The 19,135-nt window shown below is 38.7% G+C and overlaps 2 protein-coding genes across 2 annotated transcripts; both read right to left on the reverse strand.

The window, feature by feature from the left end:
• Positions 1-1,554: 1,554 nt before the first annotated feature.
• On the reverse strand, positions 1,555-3,278 carry ppp1r27b (protein phosphatase 1, regulatory subunit 27b). Its single transcript, XM_073852660.1, has 3 exons — positions 2,886-3,278; positions 2,450-2,600; positions 1,555-2,139 (listed from the first exon to the last, which is right to left on the reverse strand). The coding sequence occupies exons 1-3, from the start codon at positions 3,118-3,120 to the stop codon at positions 2,019-2,021; spliced, it is 507 nt and encodes a 168-aa protein (XP_073708761.1). The 5' UTR covers positions 3,121-3,278; the 3' UTR covers positions 1,555-2,018.
• Positions 3,279-4,383: 1,105 nt separating this feature from the next.
• On the reverse strand, positions 4,384-17,484 carry p4hb (prolyl 4-hydroxylase, beta polypeptide). The gene is made up of 11 exons (XM_073851717.1): positions 17,182-17,484; positions 15,773-15,979; positions 14,425-14,558; positions 14,212-14,349; positions 10,232-10,336; positions 9,911-10,036; positions 9,607-9,807; positions 9,337-9,457; positions 8,047-8,228; positions 6,938-7,048; positions 4,384-5,689 (listed from the first exon to the last, which is right to left on the reverse strand). Exons 1-11 carry the CDS (start codon positions 17,318-17,320, stop codon positions 5,624-5,626), a joined length of 1,530 nt encoding a protein of 509 aa, XP_073707818.1. The 5' UTR covers positions 17,321-17,484; the 3' UTR covers positions 4,384-5,623.
• Between the last annotated feature and the right edge of the window lie 1,651 nt (positions 17,485-19,135).

Genomic DNA, 19,135 nt, shown 5'->3' on the forward strand with positions numbered 1-19,135 from the left:
TGTTATAGAAAAATCGAATTCTTCCCAAAATATAAACCTTTCTTACACACACAAAAAATAACTGATGGGTCTCTGACATTTGAAAATTCTTCTTATGAGGCAACTTACTGTAATGTATGAATCGCACATTTTCCTCATGTGCTGGTGTGAGTAGTTCCTCAGTGTTGGTTGGGGAACAGGCTCCAGACGTCTGCTTGTAATTCTGAACCATTTTTAAAGATGACGAACTGCCCACAACAAAATCCCTACGCAACAGTTTACTATTATTAAATCAAATTTATAACACAAGTAACAGACCCTCTGTGAAAGATACTGTTGTTAAATTGACAACACAGAATTAATTACCTGACTATTTGTGGAAGTCAGAGCCATACAACTGTAACAGCTTTTAGAGCTGGTCTGTTCTTAAAGCATTTTACGTGCTTAAGATTACATATACATAATCTTATCTTCAGGACTTATTTATTTTATATTTTTTATTCTACCTGTTAAGTTAATACTAATAACAGCCAACTAGCTCGATATCTAAACTAACGTTACGCCGAACGTAGTTTTAAGGTCAGTCTCACAAACAAACACTAATTTGCCGTTATATAGTACTACTGAAATACCAAACGTGTTTTCATATTTTCACATAACAACGGAATATTTTCGAGAATGATATTCGGCTAGCTTGGCAAGCTAACGTCAAGAAACCCTCGACAAAACACAATAGAACTCGATACTTAAACCTGGGATTGATTTAACTTAACTATTAGAATACGATTAATGTGACTAAAGCTTCTGCGCATCTGAGACTTACAACGTGGCGTTGAAATCCTTTGTCCCAGCCAAAAAGACACTTATCAAAACAACGCCGTACCCTGCTGTGTTCTGCGGTGTCTAGTGATGTCAGATTGGACAACGAATCATTCTGTTGAATTGAATCTTTTCAATGAGTCACACAAATCGGTTCGCCATCAACATACTACGATACCACTTCTTCGTGTGAAATAGTTGGACCAGTGTGCGCTGTTTTGAAATTTAGCCACATTTAACCGGGAACTGTCTCTTGCAGACAGTCTGACTCGTAAATGAGCCGAGATCCAATAAGTGAACTGTCAGTAAGACTAACTGGAATTTAACGTTACCGAAAAATTTTGAATGGGTCGAAAAGTAATGTTAGTGCTTAGATTGCTGACTTCGTTTTCTAAAAGCTGAATCACGTATGTAACCGTAGAAGAATCACTGAATCGTTTTATTGATCTACGTGTTTCAAATGAACCGATTCGCAGGAACGACTTGCCACAGTACAGCAGATTCGCGATTTCTTTCCGCAGAGCACAACCACGGTCAAGAACTGTCAGCCTCATACGTGCCTTTCAGAAGAATTTTAACATTTCTACAATACATATGTGGTGCTTTCAGAAACAGTACTAGGATTAAAAAAATAATTTATTAATTTTGTTGTTATTTTATTATTATGTATTTTGAGTGAGGAGCTATGGACACAGACAACAGCTAAAACCAAACAGACACCAATGATTTTTAAATGTATATTTAGGTATAAAAAAATGTAATACAGGCATGTATAAAATTAAGACTTTCTGTACAGTGTCATGTTTTATATGTAAATAGATTTTTTTTTTTTTATCACAATCACAGTGAGCTATTTATCAAACTTTCACTATTGTGCATTGATCTGCTACTTAAAGTCATGTTTTAAAATAGAAAACATTCATTATAACAAACTGACACAGAAAAGCTGTTGCGACTGTCTTTAGCTTAAGAACACACTGCATCGTTTACACTGGAAGAGCCCCTTCCTGTGGAGGCAAGTGCATCTCACATCCTAATCACTGTCATTGGTCCAAATTCGCAGGACCAGACAATTATAACCAGACACTCTGTCAAGGTGTCTCAACTACCAGCTCCACTGTATACACAGGGGCTATTCCACTCCTTTGTTGGCTTCATCCCTTTAACATGGCAACTGCCATAAATGAAGAAAGCAATCAGAACGTCAGTATCAGGCAAGTTCAGGCACCATCAACCCCGAAGAGTTCAAGCAGCTCTCTGCTGTCTGGGTCAATAAGGTCAGCAGGCTTCTCCCCACAGTCATTTTCAGCCTCAGTGTCTGCACCCAAAGAAAGCAAGTACCTGAAACAAAAAGACAATTTTTCTTCAAACGACCAGTTTCTTGACAGATTTGGTTTCACTAATCATGCACATTTTAGAAATCAAAGAATACAGCTGGTAAATGCTTGATTTCTTTCTTTCTGTTTTTGTAAGGCTTAACACTTTGCTTTTTAAGTTTTCTTTGATAGAAAACTACTAAAAAATAGAAATCACAACTTTGGGCTTGTCTTTATTTTTCTATACTATAAATAGTAATCATCTATTAAATGCCCATGTCTAATTTGTGTTTACCAAAGTCTAAATAATACATTAAATTAAGAAATTTGCTTACTTTGCTATTTCTGGAAAGCCATCACTACAGGCCATATGGAGTGGAGTCCATCCGTCCTCATCCCTCTGAGTGATGTCAGCCCCCAATTTTACCAGAAGCTTCACACACTCCAGGTTTCCAGATAGGACTGCTTCATGAATGGCAGCCATGCCTGGAATATCAGTAAGGAGTTAATGTTAAATGACAGGCTCAGACAGCTCAATTATCAGTGGATTAAAGCTTAAGACAATTTTGATTGTGTCATAATAGTCAAAGCTGCCTAGACAAAAATGGCTTTGCTAAATATGATGATAAATAGGCTTTAGAGATCAGGGAATGCTTTCATGTTCATCACTAGATTTTAATTACTTGCATGCAGAGTATCTAGTTGAGTCTGAACAAAGATTTACTTTACATAGCAGGTTCAATCGAGTACACTAGTAGCTGCTTTTCCTACCTGAATGATAGATGGTGTCCAAACTCACTCTTCTAGCTCTAATGAAGCGTCCAATTCTCTCCAGCTCTCCTTGACGAACATAATCCTGAAAGACTATGTCGTTGGGAAAGTGAACATTTCGAACAGGTTTGATGGAAGGCTGTGAATGAAAGCATGACTCTGGTCCAGTGGCATTAGGGTTGCACCCCTCATAACTCAATGTCTGGGTGACTGGGCACTGGTAGTACTTCATCATTCTTTAATGTTCTTGTTCCTAAGATTGAAGGAGAAATTCTGCACTAATTCTCAATGTGGCTCAATGTGTCTTCAGAATTTTTTCTTTTCCAAGGTGCTGATCTTGACGATTGGAGCTGCTCAGTCTGTCTGGTTCTTAGTGGTCTCTTGATGTAGAGTATCTTCCTAGACAGTCGTTCAAAAGTTTGTCTGAATTTAGGGCTCTATGTGTACCCTATATATACCCCCCACTAGACTATATTAAGAGACTGTCGTCTCATAGCTCAGATGACTGAATTTGAAAGATGATCTGGAGTCACACCCCTATGATTCTCAGCCAACTTAGCAATGAGATCCGTAACCTCAGCTTGTTTTCATACACCACACTTGACCCAGGTCTTTCCTCCTCCTCTTCAGATAAAATCCCCCACCCCAGCTCCTGTTGTCACACAGCAGGGAAGCCATCAGTAATTTCTAGTACGCAGTGAATAGGGTGTATAAAAATGGTTTATAGGTGTGGCCTGCCAAACATGAAGGCAAGGACGTGTTGACGGTCACAAATCGAATTTTAAAATAACACTTGACTTGAATGAACAGCCTGGCTGTTTAACTTTTTGCTGTCTGCCAGCAAAAAGATGCTCTTGCTCTATTTGCAGGTCACTGTTTAATCACATTAATATGTCATGATTCTTGACAGCAGGCCTGACAGTGTTTTCTACTTTAAGTCTACCTGACTTTCTATTTTGAGAGCTGTTATTACTCAGCCCCTACTAACAGTTCCAGAAGTTTCTATATGTTCTAGGTATAATGTGGGTAAAAGTAATTTGAAATGGTAAAAACCCAGTGAGACGTTTATTGCTCAACCCCCTTATTTACTTAAGCTCATACACCTTTTTTTTTGCAAAATGGAACAAATTAGCTCTTAGGACGGCTTACAATGCCAATTGTTGCCAAGCTCCAAAAATGACAAAAAAAGCACTATAAAAATATTGTACAAGTAGTTTATCAGTTTTGACTCCACATAATAGCCACATATTTGTACAACGACAAGGCAGCAGTTTCAGTAATTTGGCATTCTATATTCTCTTCATGTAAAGCTCTAAAAAAAAAAATGCCTTTTCTGTTCTGTTCTTTATTTTAGCTTGACAGTCATGACCACTTTGAGGTCTTTGTTGTACATATGTACTAATTTTACAAAACTGCTCATATGGAATTGTCTTATGTCAACTGTCAGTGAGTCAGTCATTTTAAAATACAAAGAAAGTAGAAAAATAAAACAAACACCTTTATCACCATTTTGTTGTTTATTTGGCCACCAGTTTACTGTAGTCAATTTAAATGCAATGGAATGCTTTGTCTCAAACATGTTGTCTAATTTCAAAACCCAAATCCCTCCAAGTAGAATTGCTAAACCCCCCCCTTTCTTTAAACATCACCCCTGAAATTCACCCCTCCTAGAAAAATAAAGACAGACAACATGAGGGTTAACCAAATCACACACGCACAACCCTGAACCCTGGCATAAGAAGGGGAAAAGACTGATTAAGTTTGTTACAAGCACACTTTCTCCTCCCCGTCACACTGACCACTCAGACATAGTCAACTGGCATTATACCAAATCTTCCACTAGAGTGATGGAAAGCAGGAAGGGTATGGGAGACTTATTGTCCTTACAAGATCATATATCTTCATTTCAGTAACTGATATGGAATCTCTGATGGCACTGAATGAAGTGCAACACAATGTTTCAAATCATCCTCCCAGATGACCAGAAAGCTGAGAGGGCCAACTCTGCCCCAGGTAATTCAACAAAAGTGCTGTTGCTGGGCCCTTCAACATGGAAGATTATAAAAAAGAAAATAATTGAAATATAAAATTAAATAAAACAAGTTCTCCACTTTTACATCATTAAAAATAATTCAGTAGCAGGTGTTAATTTGGAAAATAAAGAAATTGAAAATGCAGTTTGACAAATGAAACAGGGAAAGTACCTCAGTTTGGTCTCTGTTAAGTTTTGTTCACACTAATAGCAGCCATTGTAATTTTATTTTCACCTAGAGGCGAATGACATATAGCCCCTCTGCCCAGAAATGTCCACTCATTCATATCAGAATCAAGACAAAATAACTAGTTTCCCCCTCCTTCATCAGGAGAGTATTTCCCGTATTAAACTGCGCAATCTTAACACTGAGCCCCCAGATCACAAAAGGAGGTAGTGGGCAGGTATAAAGAGCAGTTCAACAGTTTACCATTAGAATTAAACCTAAAAACCAAATATATTTCAATGCAAAAAGAACTGTACAGTAAAACACTTCAAAGAGATAAAGTTGCTGTGGGCAGAGAGGCACTTCTCTGGGCTGCCAATGGTTGGTCTGGACTGGTAATGACTACTGGCTGACAAAGGACCCTGTAACGCCCGGTGGCTGTTGGATTAGTTAGGAAAAGCTTTAGTGTTCACAGACAGGGAGGTTTAAAGTGGAGGTGGTGGTGGTGAAGGGGTTTGTCTCGCCTTTTCCTCCCGACTCTTATAACTCATCGTGTCCCTCTTCCACATCCGAATCATCCTCCTCTGCATCATCAAGATCCAGATCCTGTGGAAAGAGCATGATTTTTTTTTTAGAATACCTGTAAATACAGCCACAAGTACGATATTTGCCCACAGAAACAAATGTTTTCAAACCAAATTGTGGTCATCCCTACTAAAAGGCCACTTGTACTAGCATGACTTCAATTCATCAAAACAAATCTACCCTGCCACAAACATGCCAGTAATCCCTGCAGCAAACAAGTGCAACCGACATGAGATGGGGTTAAGATCTGTTATGACCAGGAGTGTTCGGTTGCAAAGACCCTTCCACATAGCTGGGACGTGCGGACTAGCTAGTGTTGACTGACTTAGTCCTGTCAATAGTGGTGGGGAAAGAGGGGGGGGGGGGGGGGGGGGTTCATGGGGTGGGGAAACTGGAAGGTAAACAGCAATAACAGTTGTATTGGACATTAGTGGCAACAACAATGTTCTAAAATTAAACTTCCTAGAAGCATTCATCTGGATAGATATGTGATTCTCTGGATGGATTGTGGCTGTGTGATGAACTCCAGAATCTTTGAGCCAAAAGGTTTAGAATGAACCAAAAAAAAAAAAAAAAAGGCGCCACCAGTGAAGCCAGCAAGACAGCTTGGCAAGTAGTAAAGGAAAATGGTAGGAGAGTGTTCTGTACTCCTGCATACTTTATGGATTACAAAAAGAAACACTGATTATGTCCTAATGATAAAAATGTTAAAAGGTTTATTGTTTGTCTTCTGAATCTTCAGAAACAAAGGGTCATGCAGTAGACATGCAGTAGTTATTTTTTAGGACATTTAATTTGGGTGTCAGATATTAAAACGTGCACACACATCACCCTGAATCAAGCAAAAACTAAGGTTCATGGAGAAACTGGGCCACTTCAATGGACTTTGCATCACTCAGGTTCTTGGCAAGTGCCTGTCTGACAGATTTGCAGGAGTATCTTTTACCCCCAGCAGAGGACCAGAGCCAGGAATGCCCATAAGACAGAGAGCAAACAACTGTAGCTTCATAAGCAAACTCTTGGAACTTTAAGCTATCAGCTTTAGGTCATTGTATCTTTTTTCTTTTTTTATTCATTCATGTGCACATGCATAACACTTCCAAAAGTTTAATTAACAAAATAACATCAACTAAGCAGAAAGAGAGAGCTCTGTGCCAGATTTTCAATTAAAAATTATAGTATGCTATACTTCTGGTATGGAAACTAACAATTCAATGAAATTAAACCAAATGACTGAAGAAAAATTAAACGCAACCAAATTATACATACATCAGATTCCTCGTCCTCATCATCTCCTGCTGGTGCCCCACCTTCTTTTCCTCCGCTTTCCAAAAACTTTGTAAATCCATCTAGCGTTCTCTCACCATTGTAGTCAATTACCTACAAAAAGAGGGGGGAAACTCATTTATTTCAAAATAAACATTACTCACCCACCCATACCCTTCAAAAGGGTCCTTGTTTGCAAGAAAGTCTATGCAAGTCATCATAACGCGTTTATTGTGTTGGGCATAGCTGGGTGACCTTGCAAAACTGCCCTCTAGCAAAGATTTCTCTTTAGAAGTAACTAGAGAAACCATCACACTTGTTTACTATAACTAAATTATGTTTTTTTTTTTGTCAACATGTCTTCTATTTGGTGCACCATTTCCTCAAAACAAACTTTTGACTGAGGATGAGGTTTTAATTCTGAAATTACATCCCATGCAGCACCTCCAGAGCTTTCAGGATCTAGACAAGGGGTGAATTCACTGGGTCGGGAGTGTCTCATTTCCTTTGCACGTGTTGTGAGGCAAGCTATATCTGGACATTTCTAAATCTGTATGCAAATTATAATCAGCCAAAGCAGCATCCAAATAAATGGAGGTTGGGGGGGGGGGGGGTCTAGAGCAAGAAACTGCATTGGAGTTTCCAGAAGTCCCAGAAACCGCATTTAAAGAAGAATGGAACACATCAGCTTCCTAACATGATTGTATACTGTATAGTAATATACTATAGGCAATGATCCAACTGTACTGATATACATGAACTCATATATACATGAAACACCTCTGACAAAAATCTGTATCTTTTCAAATGATATTTACTAAACTTTAGCGATAATTATGAAATTACTCTTGGCTCAAGAACTTTGAGATAGTACATGGAAAACTTAGCAGCAACTTAAACTGTTAGGAGTTGATATTGGAACAACTCCATAGTTTTTTTTTTTTGCATTGATGCTTAAATCACAAAGCAGTGAATGTACTGTATAAATATCATACATACAGATCCGCCCTGTGTGTACCATATCTATGGTCAATTCCTTAGCGTTTTTTTTTCACATTACATTATGCTAAAAATACACCACCTAACAAAACCAAACTGTTTCATTGCCTTACCTTACGGTCATCACCAGCAGGGAAGAATTTGAGCGTGGGGAAGCTATGCACTTTCACAGTCTCAATCTCATTGGCTGTGGAATCCATCTTGGCCACAACAATGTTTGCGTTATCTTTGAATTTCTCACCCAACTGATCCCAGATGGGGGCCAGCTGCTTACAGTGACCACACCATGGGGCATCTAGATAAAGGAAAAGAAAACAGAATACAATATAACTGGTTCTTACTAAAAGGCTTGATTATAACTACAAAGGTACTAGTACTTCTTGATACTGGTGATAATGCTATGACACATGAAATTATATCAAGCTGGATAACAGACTTGCAAAGAGCAAAGCAACAGGGCTATGCAGGACCTACAATGGTTTCAGGGTGGATGTAGGACGATTTTAAAGTTGGAGCGCCTGCTTTGTTTAGCATTTTGTGACTTTCAGTTAAAAAGATTTCTTGGTAATGTTAGAATATTGTCTCGCATTGATATCAGCAGTGGGGCCCAAGATGTTGGTTCTGAACCAGACCCGAGAGTTGTTTATTATGGTCATAAGTAGTACTATTTAAAACATCCCAAGGGATCAAAACTATCACAAGGTTTTTCAAACCTTTCCTGAATTAAACTCACAAGAAGGTGATGCAGTATTGTACCAACTAAACACCAGGCTATTGAGGCTATTTAGATTATGAAAATACCTTCTTAAAAAAAAATACAGGACTGGCAACAAGACTAAAATGTGGAAAAAGCAGATGGATTTTCTGAGTTTGCCTGGCACTGGTTACTGACAGCTGCATGTATGATGCAATCTACCCATTGTCCAAACATTTTGAAAACCCAACAGCCATTCTAATGCTTTCAGTAACATATGAAAAAATAACCCCATCTACCCTTTAAGATCTTCATTTATTAGACAGTCAGTCAGTAATAGCCATATAAAAAAAGCCCCTTACTTTCCTCAGACATGCTTGTTTAGGAAACAGTTTGCTTTAAATATCTCTAGAGCCAAAATGATCTCAGCACTTCTCGCTCTTTCCCATTATAGCAGGTTTAAGAGTATATTGGAAGGAGAGATCTCCTAAGAGATCTGCTTTTGGACAGATACAGGAATCTCGTGTTTGCAATGCCAGGCTATTGGGAGGAGCAATCAAAAGATCCTTTCAAAATAAATCAGGCAATATGCCATGCAAAGCGATTCCACAAACCATGTGGTCAGACAGCTAATAGAAGGACAAGCAACATTCAAGAATACAGAACTTGCATCGAAGCAAAGATAGTTTTAAACGGAGGCAATACTTACAAAATTCTACGAAGACGTTCTTGACTGGGTTGAAGGCAATATCTTCAAAGTTTTTGCCCACCAGGACCTTGACAGGGTTCTTATCCCAGTCGTCAGGAATGTCCTGACTCATCAAATGAGGCTGAAACACATTACAATCATTCTAAAACACATTCCAAAAAAGAATGCAAGTAATTTAAGTGCCAATTTAAAGTAGCTACTAAATCTACCATAAAGACTAATTTCCACCACAGCCATTTAAACCTAAACCCAAACAAAACTCTAAGTCACCTTAAGTTTTCCCTCTGTGAAGGCTGTGCAGAAGGTGACAATGTTCTCTGCTGTAATTTCTGAGGTTTCTGGTTTGTATTTGGTCATCTCTTCCTCTAGAGTAATGAGGCGGATCGCTGGGCACTCTTCCTTCTTAAGACCAAAGAACTCCAGAATTCGCTGGTTATCGTCCACATCACTGTCAATAAAGATGAAGAGAATCTGTGGAGAAAGAGAATTTAAGTTAAACTCCAATATATCCAGAAAACACACTGACAGTTAAAAAAGAAAAAAATAAATAAATTAAAAAAATAAAAATACCAACCTTGCCTTTGAAGCCCTCAGCTGCCTTCTTAAATTGGTCCATCTTATCCTGAAAATCTTTGGCTGTTTTGGGCACAAACATTAGGATGTGGGACTTGATGTCACCTCCAAAGATTTTTGGAGCAGTCTGTAGATGAGAAATAAGAATCTGTTGTTTCCTCCCATAATCTTGCAAAAATGCTTTCAAGTTTTTTAATGAATATATAAATAGGCCAAATTGGTTAAAAACACATCTGTTATGTCAATATACAACAAGAAACACAAGTATGACCAAAAAAATAAATAAATAAAATAAAAATTATATATAATAGTAATATTGTACCTGCTCTGTAAACTCAATGACCAGAGGAAGTTGGTTGGCCTTGATGAAGGCCAGTAGCTTTTCTTTGCTGACCTCTCCATCGAATGTATTGCGACCCTCGTCAAACTGAAGAAAAAAAAAAAAAAAAAAAAGTAAGAATTAAACAGGGTGAGATAGAGACAGATTACCTCTTATTCATCTTCAACACACTGAATTTTGTTGCTCTGTACACAGAAATTCACTGTAATTGAGTGTCAACTAGGGAACTACGCATCACTTAAGCACAGAAACGTGACTGCAACTGTTGTTGGCCACAGGACAGTGGATATTCTAGATTCGACACATGCAGTGGGCATTAAAAGCACACATAAATAAAGCAGCTGCATTCTGGAATTAAATTTATTTTCCTTACTGCCTCAGAGTGAGTGTGTGTGTGTGGGGGGGGGGGGCTTAAAGCCTCTTTAGTGACAGGGGTCAATGAGGAGTTTAGCCCATTGTTGAATAACATCCTTCCACCCTGCTAAAAGAATTAATTACCATAGGCCCATTTCTATAATATATACACATACATACACACACAGATCAGGCTGTCTGCAAAAACAGCCCTGACTTGTCGAGACATTGACTCCACTAGACCCCTGAAGGTTTGCTGGGGTATCTGGCACAAAGACGTTAACAGCAGATCCTTTAAGTCCTGTAAGTTGCGAGGCGGGGCCTCCATGGATCAAACTTGTTTGATTGGATTGAGATCTGGAGAATTTGGAGACCAAGTAAACACCTCAAACTCATTGTTGTGCTCCTCAAACCATTACTGAACCATTTTTGCTTTGTGACAGGGCGCATTATCCTCCTAAATGAGACCACAGCCAACAGGGAATAGCTTCCATGAAAAGGTGTATATGGTCCGCAACAATGCTAAAGCATGGATCCACAAGGATGGCAAGACCCAAGGTTTCCCAGCAGAACATTGCCCAAAGCGTCACACTTGCCTTTTTTTTTTTTTTTTTTTTTAAGTAGTGCAGGGGTGCCCAACCCTGTTCCTGGAGATCTACCATCCTACAAAGTTCAGCTCCAACCCTGTTCAAACACACCTGAACCAGCTAATTAATCTTTTACACAACACTTGATAATTACAGACAGCTGTGTTGAAGCAGGGTTGCAACTAAAGTCCACAGGTAGGTAGATCTCAAGGAACAGGGATGGGCACCCCTGCTATAGTGCATGCTGTTGCCATGTGTTCCTCAGGTAAGCAACGCACATGTATCCGGCCATCCACGTGATGTAAAAGAAAACGTGATTCTTCAAACCACCTTCTTCAATTGCTCCTTGGTCCAGTTCTGATGCTCATGTGCCCACTGTTGGCACTTTCAGCAATGGACAGGGGTCAGCACGGGGACTCTGACTGGTTTGTGGCCATGCAGCCTCATATGCAACAAACGGCAATGCACCTTTCCATCAAAACCAGCATTAACTTGAGCAATTTGAAATACAGTAGCTTGTTTGTTGGATTGGACCCACGGGCCAGCCTTTGCTCCCCACGTGCATCAGTGAGCCTTGGCCACCCACGACCCGTTTGCTGGTTTACCATGGTTCTCTCCTACCACTTTTGACATATACCCGACCACTGCAGACAAGCAACACCCCACAAGAGCTGCAGTTGTGGAGATAATTCTTACGTTTGTCCATTTTTCCTGTTTCTAACACATCAAATTTGAGAACAAAATGTTCACTTGCTGCCTAATATATCCCACCCACTAACTGGTGCCGTGAAGAAGAGATAATTAGTGTTATTCACTTAACCTGTCAGTGGTCATAATGATATATAGAGTGAGTAGATTTCAGTAAACAGTTTCAACTGACAATTTTCATTAGGTAAATTATCCCTTAAGTAAATTCACTGATGTAGCGCTGAACTCCAAACAATGTGTAAAGAGTGTCTAAATGCCTACTACAAAATTATCAGCTTGTTTTCTAGGAAGCTAACAATTTACTAAAGCTGACATAATGATTCATTAACAGCAATAAACAAGAGCATTATTGCCTACTGCATTTAAAGGTCAAGGGGGAGATCTGCTGTCTGCTTGAACCAGCAAGAACCAGAAAACCAAATTCTCTGCACGGGCAAGTAAAGACCAATAATAGCAACAGCAGAGTTACTAGATGAGACCATCATAGGTGCAGCTGGATCCTGTTACTGTGGCTGAACTGAGTACTTAAATGATGGACTCTTATAGTTTTCATAATCTAAATAGCCTCTCAAGAGCCTGGTGTTTAGTTGATACAATACTGCATCATCACCTTCTTGTGAGTTTAATTCAGGAAAGGTTTGAAAAACCTTGTGATAGTTTTGATCCCTTGTGAGGTTTTAAATAGTACTACTTATGACCATAATAAACAACTCTCGGGTCTGGTTTAGAACCAACATCTTGGGCCCCACTGCTGATATCAATACAAGACAATATTCTAACATTACCAAGAAATCTTTTTAACTGAAAGTCACAAAATGCTAAACAAAGCAGGTGCTTCAACTTTAAAATCATCCTACATCCAGACCCTTACTACTCAACTGGGATTGTTTATAGCCCTTTGAAGTTGCATATAAACTGCATTTTGGATGTTCAAACTCACGGGCACCACTGAAGTCCTCTATATGGAGATAACTCATGAAATGTTTTCCTCAAAAAACAATCTCTTTACGACTAAAGAAAGAAAAGCATGAACATCTAGGATGACACCGGGGCGAGTACATTATCTGTAAATTTTTGCTCTGGAAGTGAACTTTAAAGCTGTGACGTTCTTTAGACAAATCTAACAAAGGACTATCAAGCGACTCCGTTCCCCCCTCAGTTTACAACAGCTTAGAACGTGGCTCAACCAATCAGAATCAAGGACCGGAACGGTTTTATAATACTCCTTCTATATAGCCTACTTAGTTTGGGTTTTCACCGTTCACAGAAGTGCTGCAGGTGCATGATGCAACAATGTGAGAATCCTCATGGTCTGTTTATGCTGCCATTTGCGCAAATAAAGCTAACGCCCCGAAAGAAGAAAAAAGTAATAATAATAATAATAATAATAATAATAAATCAACTAAAGAGTTTCAGGTTATCTAAATTAACAAAATGCTGTCATTATACATTTCTCTGCCAGATTTAATATGCTGCACGCAAGTTCAGGCCAACTCAAAAACTTGCATACACTAGTTGAGACCTGACATGAGATTTGATCACAGCCAACGCTCATCCTACATTGATAAATTGCAAATTTTGCTTAGAAACGACCGCATGCCCAAATTTCTGTTGTAAGTTAGTTTCCTTAATGAGGCCCATTGTATGAGATAAGTATAGAGTTAAATAGAAACTACAAAAAGTAGCTTTAGAAATATTTTGGTTCAACACTGCATAAATAAAATAATAATAAATAATAAAATTATACTGAAATATGAAAATGACAGTTAAACAAACAAACACACAAAAAAAAAAATCAGTAGTTGTCAGCTATTCACTGTCTTAATGTGTGTAATTCAGTCATTCATTTCACCTTTGTTTGATCAAATGGCTGATTCATTTAGAAACAACACAAGTGACTGTCTTTATGAATGGCTCACTAAATCACTCATTCAGTAATGTTGATCAGAGATGCACAACAGTTCTGCTGTGGCTTTGTTTGGAACCATTTTGTTTGTGAATTTGAGCAAAACAGAAAATAGTCTAAAATTTAACAATATTAGTTTGTTTCTTGAACCATTTAATAAAATTCTATGTCACGTTTCTAATCATGCCAATATTGCAAGACAACTTTTCACCTTGATGAAAAATATTGTTGCACTTTAATATCTCGAAATCTTGTAGCACAAGATATCACACTCCTAGCTTCTATCCAGTAATATATTATAAGTTTTATAACATTAATTATAATGCTGGTAATATATTAACATTAGAAGCAATATAAGCAAATATTAAGAAGTCCTCTAATATTTTGTAAGTATAGAGCATGTATACCTTTTTAAAAAGAACAACACAATCCTTGGCAACTTCAAACTTTGAAAACACTCCATCATCTGAGGTGATAGCAAAGGGGATGTCATCCACAGCCTCAGCGGTTTTAATGAAGGCCTTGGCATCTTTTGATTCAACATCCTGCAGAGAGATAGAAAAGAAAAAAAATAAATAACAAAACACCCAAAACTAAACAAGCTAAAGAATGACATTTACCTTAAAGAACCCAATGACTGCAACTTCATTGTCAGCAATAAGAGACTCTGCCTGTGTCACATCACTTAAAGTAGTGGCTGCAGGGCCAGTTCGCTTTTTCAGCCAGTTGACGATATCATCAGCCTGTCGGCCAGCTGTAGACAGAGCATGAGCATGTCACAGTGAGACAAAGGAACCTGGTGGTATCAAGCAAACTCTTGCACATGTACAGAAAAAAAAAAAAAAAAAAGTGTCAACTGCAGGAGTGCTATATTTACGCATTTAAAGGATTTTGCAAAGGATATGCATTTCAGGCATACATTTTATCAGTTCATGCATTTACTTGGAAATAAACATGACCTTGGTGTGCTAATGCCAAGTTCTAGTGTTTAAACTACAGAAATAATGCACTGATAATTAAAAAAATGGAAACAAATATAATTTAAAAAAAAGTTTATCATATCAAGCTATTATATACAGATTTAATGTAACTCAGGTGCTTCTTCCACATGACCTCATCCATTTAGGACAACAGGGCAAAGACTGACTTGTTGTCAATGCGAATGACATGTCAGTTTCAAAGGTAGTCTTAATTATGCTCTTTTTAAACAAGTGAAAAGCAGGCACCACAAGTTACAGCAGGAACTACTTATGTGACACGTCAACAATGACACTGTGGTTCAGCCTTTGATCAAGTCTGACTTATGAGATCACCTGATACAGACGCCCTAATGGAGTCCTTCCATCGAGGACAAAGATAAAAATTATGTTGAGAATTCTGTTATCTGTAAGCTCACAAGGAATCTAAAAAAAGTGGGTGTAAGTCTTTTTTTTTTATTTTTTTTTTTAAAGAGCTTGAGACTCCTGAAAGTCCTGGAACTTGCATTTGCTGAGGCTGGTCTGGGCTGCAGGAGTAAACGGTAATAAACAAAGCCATGGAGAGCAGCCTACAGCAACCAGACCACAGGCAACGTGAGGAACTGCACTTTGAAGGAAAGAGGGAGGGGCCTTAAACAGGCTGGAACTCAGGGCTTCCACGTACAGAATGACATGCACGTCTTCAGCAGTTAGCACTCACATTCATGGCATGCAGACTACTGACCCATCTAAACTGAATTATGGTTGACTGTACAAGATGGCATTTGGCACACTTAAGTGATTCTAGCCAAAACAAACCAGTCAGAACTGTTTGTACACTCACTAAATTTCTTCTATCTGGTTTTAAATAAATCTTAATGATTTTGAAATCCCAAGTAAAAGGTTTAAAGAACAAAACAAAAGTAGAAGTCAAAAGCTTAAGGCAGTCTACTAGTGCATACATGAAGGACCATGGATATTATGTAGGAAAATTGTGGCTGATATCACTCACCAGAATACTCCTTGGGGTTCTCCTTTTCTCCTCCCTTAAAGAACTTAATGGTGGGATATCCACGAACACCAAACTCCTGAGCAAGCTCAGCTTCCTCTGTTGCATCCACTTTACCTAGTCTGATGTTTGAGTCTTCAGCTTTCAGCATACCAGCTGCTTTGGCATATTCGGGGGCCAGGGCTTTGCAGTGCCCACACCATGGTGCATCTGAAATTAGCAAAAACTGGTTAATTCAATAAACCTGACACTTACTGTCACTTCATGTTAGTGACTTGACATTCATTTACTCACAAACCACATTAGAAGTAATATGTCTGAATGAATGCATTAATGGTGCACATGACTAAAAAGAATTTAGTTTTATTTGAGTGTTCAATTTCAGTAAAATTGGATGCACCAAGTAGGTCAAACGTACTACTCTAATCTTCCTCAACACGTCATCTCTCACAACATGGCATGTTATTAAAGTCAAGACCAAAGTTCATAGTGCTTATAAAAATCCACATATGCATCAAATACTTTTTCACTCATTTAGCATACAAAAATACTAATGACGACTGTGCAGTTTACGCCTTCATTACATTGTTCGCATGAGAACTGCTTTTAAATTCCAAAAACTCAATATGCAACAAAGTTATTTTTCTGATGTACACGTCAACCTAGCGCAGGGCCGCTAGATAGTGCCGCCCATATTACACGCTGCCACGCCTCTCATTATGACGAAACACTCGTGGACGCCGGTGATTGGGCAAGTTGAGAGTCTATCACGTTCCTGTATCAGGATGTACTTTGAGAGCACCCAATGAATTTAGCCCGGTAAAACACAGATAAACTAACCCAGGAGCCCGGTTACACACAAGTTTGAGAAGTCTTTACAGGTTGGAAACTCATTCATGCTTGCCCATAACATACTGCATCTCATTTGCATTAAATAGTGAAACCGAAAAACAAAGCACTGGGAAATCCAATATCGAAAGACAAGCGAAAGTCCAAATCAATGCATTGCATTTATTTTTCTACTTCACGTTCCAAGTCTGCTATCGCCCTGAATACTTACAAATCTACAAACCTAAACCGAATGTATTATCCGTAAAGGGACTCACTATACTTTTGCTGTTAAAATATAGAGTTTTGAAGCGACTGACAAAGAGGTCTTCAAATCATCACATTAGGACCACTTCTCTGAACGCTTTCAAAACTTCGTTCTTAGTTTGCGGTTTTATATTATCATTAAGACACGTCTGTTAAGCCATGATTGCAAGAGGTTAAGTATTGTTGCAGCAAAATAATACTAACGAATAAAATAACTCCCAATTCACTGCAAGTAGGTTTCGTTTCGCATTGTCCTCATGCACAAGCTATAGACAAACACAGCAACGACAAGTCAAACAAAGTTGGCGACTACTTACAAAACTCAACAAGGATATTTGGGTAAGTTTTGAGCGCCTCCTCGAAGTTACTTTTCTTCAGTACGAGCACGTCCTCCTCCTCGGGGATATCAGCCACGCTCATAGCGGCCAGGGCGCAGACAATCAACAACTTCAACATCTCGGATCACCTCCAAACGTGCCAACTATTAATAAAACCGCGATGGAAACCAGGGAGTATGTTAGCGCGGCAGGTCTTCTTTCACCTTTACCAGTCTGAAGTGTCGCTTGAATTTTGTGTCTGCCGCTAATAACGTGGCAATGTGCGCAGGAAACAGAGAGAACAGCGCTGCTGCGCATGCGCATTTATGAGGCCGAACGCAGTTCGTGTTGAATTGTGAGTGGACCGCGCGTCTCCTAGCACCTGGAAGTGAATCTGCCAGTCATGAAAACGAATTTACAAATCCTACTACGAGGAATGCCTGGCTTATGAATATTATTTCCCTAAACGTGATTTAGCAAAAGGCAGAGGTTACTATGTTATCGCTTGCCAACTGGCGAATTAATATTAATTCGACTCCGTGACTGAACACTCAGGAAAGAACGCGAGCACATTATATTTAATATTCATGAGCCAATCCCTAAACAATAGTAGGATTCGTAATTTCTATTAAGGATTTCTTTACATGTTTGAGTCTGTATTAAGGAAACACTAACCTAACTCAAAATACTAACCATGGTTATTTCACTAGAGCCTTTTCAAATCGTAATTCAAGAATTAAAATGCACGAGCATATTATAAAACACAACAATACAGCAAAATCCCCCTTTAGAGCTTTGTCATTATATGAAAGAAGAGAGAAGAAGATACAGTTAATAGTGCCAACACGTAGTCTAAAATTTGCATGCTGCTGATTGTGCCAAACAGTATTTAAAAAAGAATGAACCGATACAGGAAATGACCCACTATCACTTTCACCGCAGACTTTTTGTGGTTATACACTATGAATCATATAGTGTGTGATGTTCAGTTGGTGTGCAGCATAAAAGTAGATGCTTGAAATAGTTTGCAGAGGTCTTGTGATAAAAACATTAACATCAGTATGTACATGTTAGATCTTGATAAAATTAGCATCATTTGCTAATTAAAATAATGATAATAACATATTTCTCACACAGCCCTGGTGAAAAAAACAGCTAAAACCAGCCTAGGCTGGTTGGCTGGTTTTAGCTGGTCAACCAGCCTGGTTTTAGCTGGTCATAGCTGGGAGGCAGGCTGGTTTTAGAGGGGTTTTGGCCATTTTTCCAGCCTGGCCAGGCTGGTCAGGCTGGTCTTAGCTGGTCAGGCTGGGAAACCACCAGCTAAAACCAGCCTGACCAGCCTGGCCAGGCTGGGAGACCAGCTAAAACCAGCCATTTCCAGCTTAAACCAGCTAAGACCAGCCAACCAGCCTATGCTGGTTTTAGCTGGTTTTTTCAGCAGGGAGTCCGATATGAGAAACGATAGATAGCATGTACAGATGATAAAATTAACTGTGAATGGTGTCAGCATTTTGGCTATCAGAATTACGGCTATCATACCGTACAATGAAAGAAAAAGAAAGAAGCATTTGCATTTGCAACTGGAATTCAGTTTCCTCAAAACCGGTTTCCCTGAAATGAAAGATGATAGACCAGGGCCAGAATTATTATCAACATGATCAAGAATTGCAGTGACCCCACTAACTTTGATATATAGCTTACTTTACTACAATGACAATAACACGATATTATGCTTATAAGTTGAATGTTTTTCAAAAGGTTTTCTTCTAAACATTTACAAATTTGCAAAGTAAATATCAGCAAAATGTATGGTGAGATCTTGTTGGTTGAGAGGTGTTTGTAACAGGAACTAACACTAGCTCTGTTTGGTTAACAAAGAACAGTCAGCTAAGGAAAACATGCTACTTTGTTTAATTTACATGGCAATAGGGAAAATATTCAATTTAACATTGTA

The sequence above is a fragment of the Garra rufa genome, chromosome 12 (genome assembly GCF_049309525.1).
Source record: "Garra rufa chromosome 12, GarRuf1.0, whole genome shotgun sequence".
NCBI classification, from domain to species: domain Eukaryota; kingdom Metazoa; phylum Chordata; class Actinopteri; order Cypriniformes; family Cyprinidae; genus Garra; species Garra rufa.

What these genes read in the sequence shown, in the direction of transcription:
- ppp1r27b (XM_073852660.1), bottom strand. Translation starts at nt 3,120, where the DNA reads ATGATGAAGTACTACCAGTGCCCAGTCACCCAGACATTGAGTTATGAG. An exon ending in GGACACCATCTATCATTCAG is followed by an intron (nt 2,601 to 2,885) that starts GTAGGAAAAGCA and finishes CTGATATTCCAG; the next exon opens with GCATGGCTGCCATTCATGAA. An exon ending in GGCTTTCCAGAAATAGCAAA is followed by an intron (nt 2,140 to 2,449) that starts GTAAGCAAATTT and finishes TTTTTGTTTCAG; the next exon opens with GTACTTGCTTTCTTTGGGTG.
- p4hb (XM_073851717.1), bottom strand. Translation starts at nt 17,320, where the DNA reads ATGTTGAAGTTGTTGATTGTCTGCGCCCTGGCCGCTATGAGCGTGGCT. An exon ending in TCATTGAGTTTACAGAGCAG is followed by an intron (nt 10,037 to 10,231) that starts GTACAATATTAC and finishes TCTCATCTACAG; the next exon opens with ACTGCTCCAAAAATCTTTGG. An exon ending in CTGAGGGCTTCAAAGGCAAG is followed by an intron (nt 9,808 to 9,910) that starts GTTGGTATTTTT and finishes CTTTCTCCACAG; the next exon opens with ATTCTCTTCATCTTTATTGA.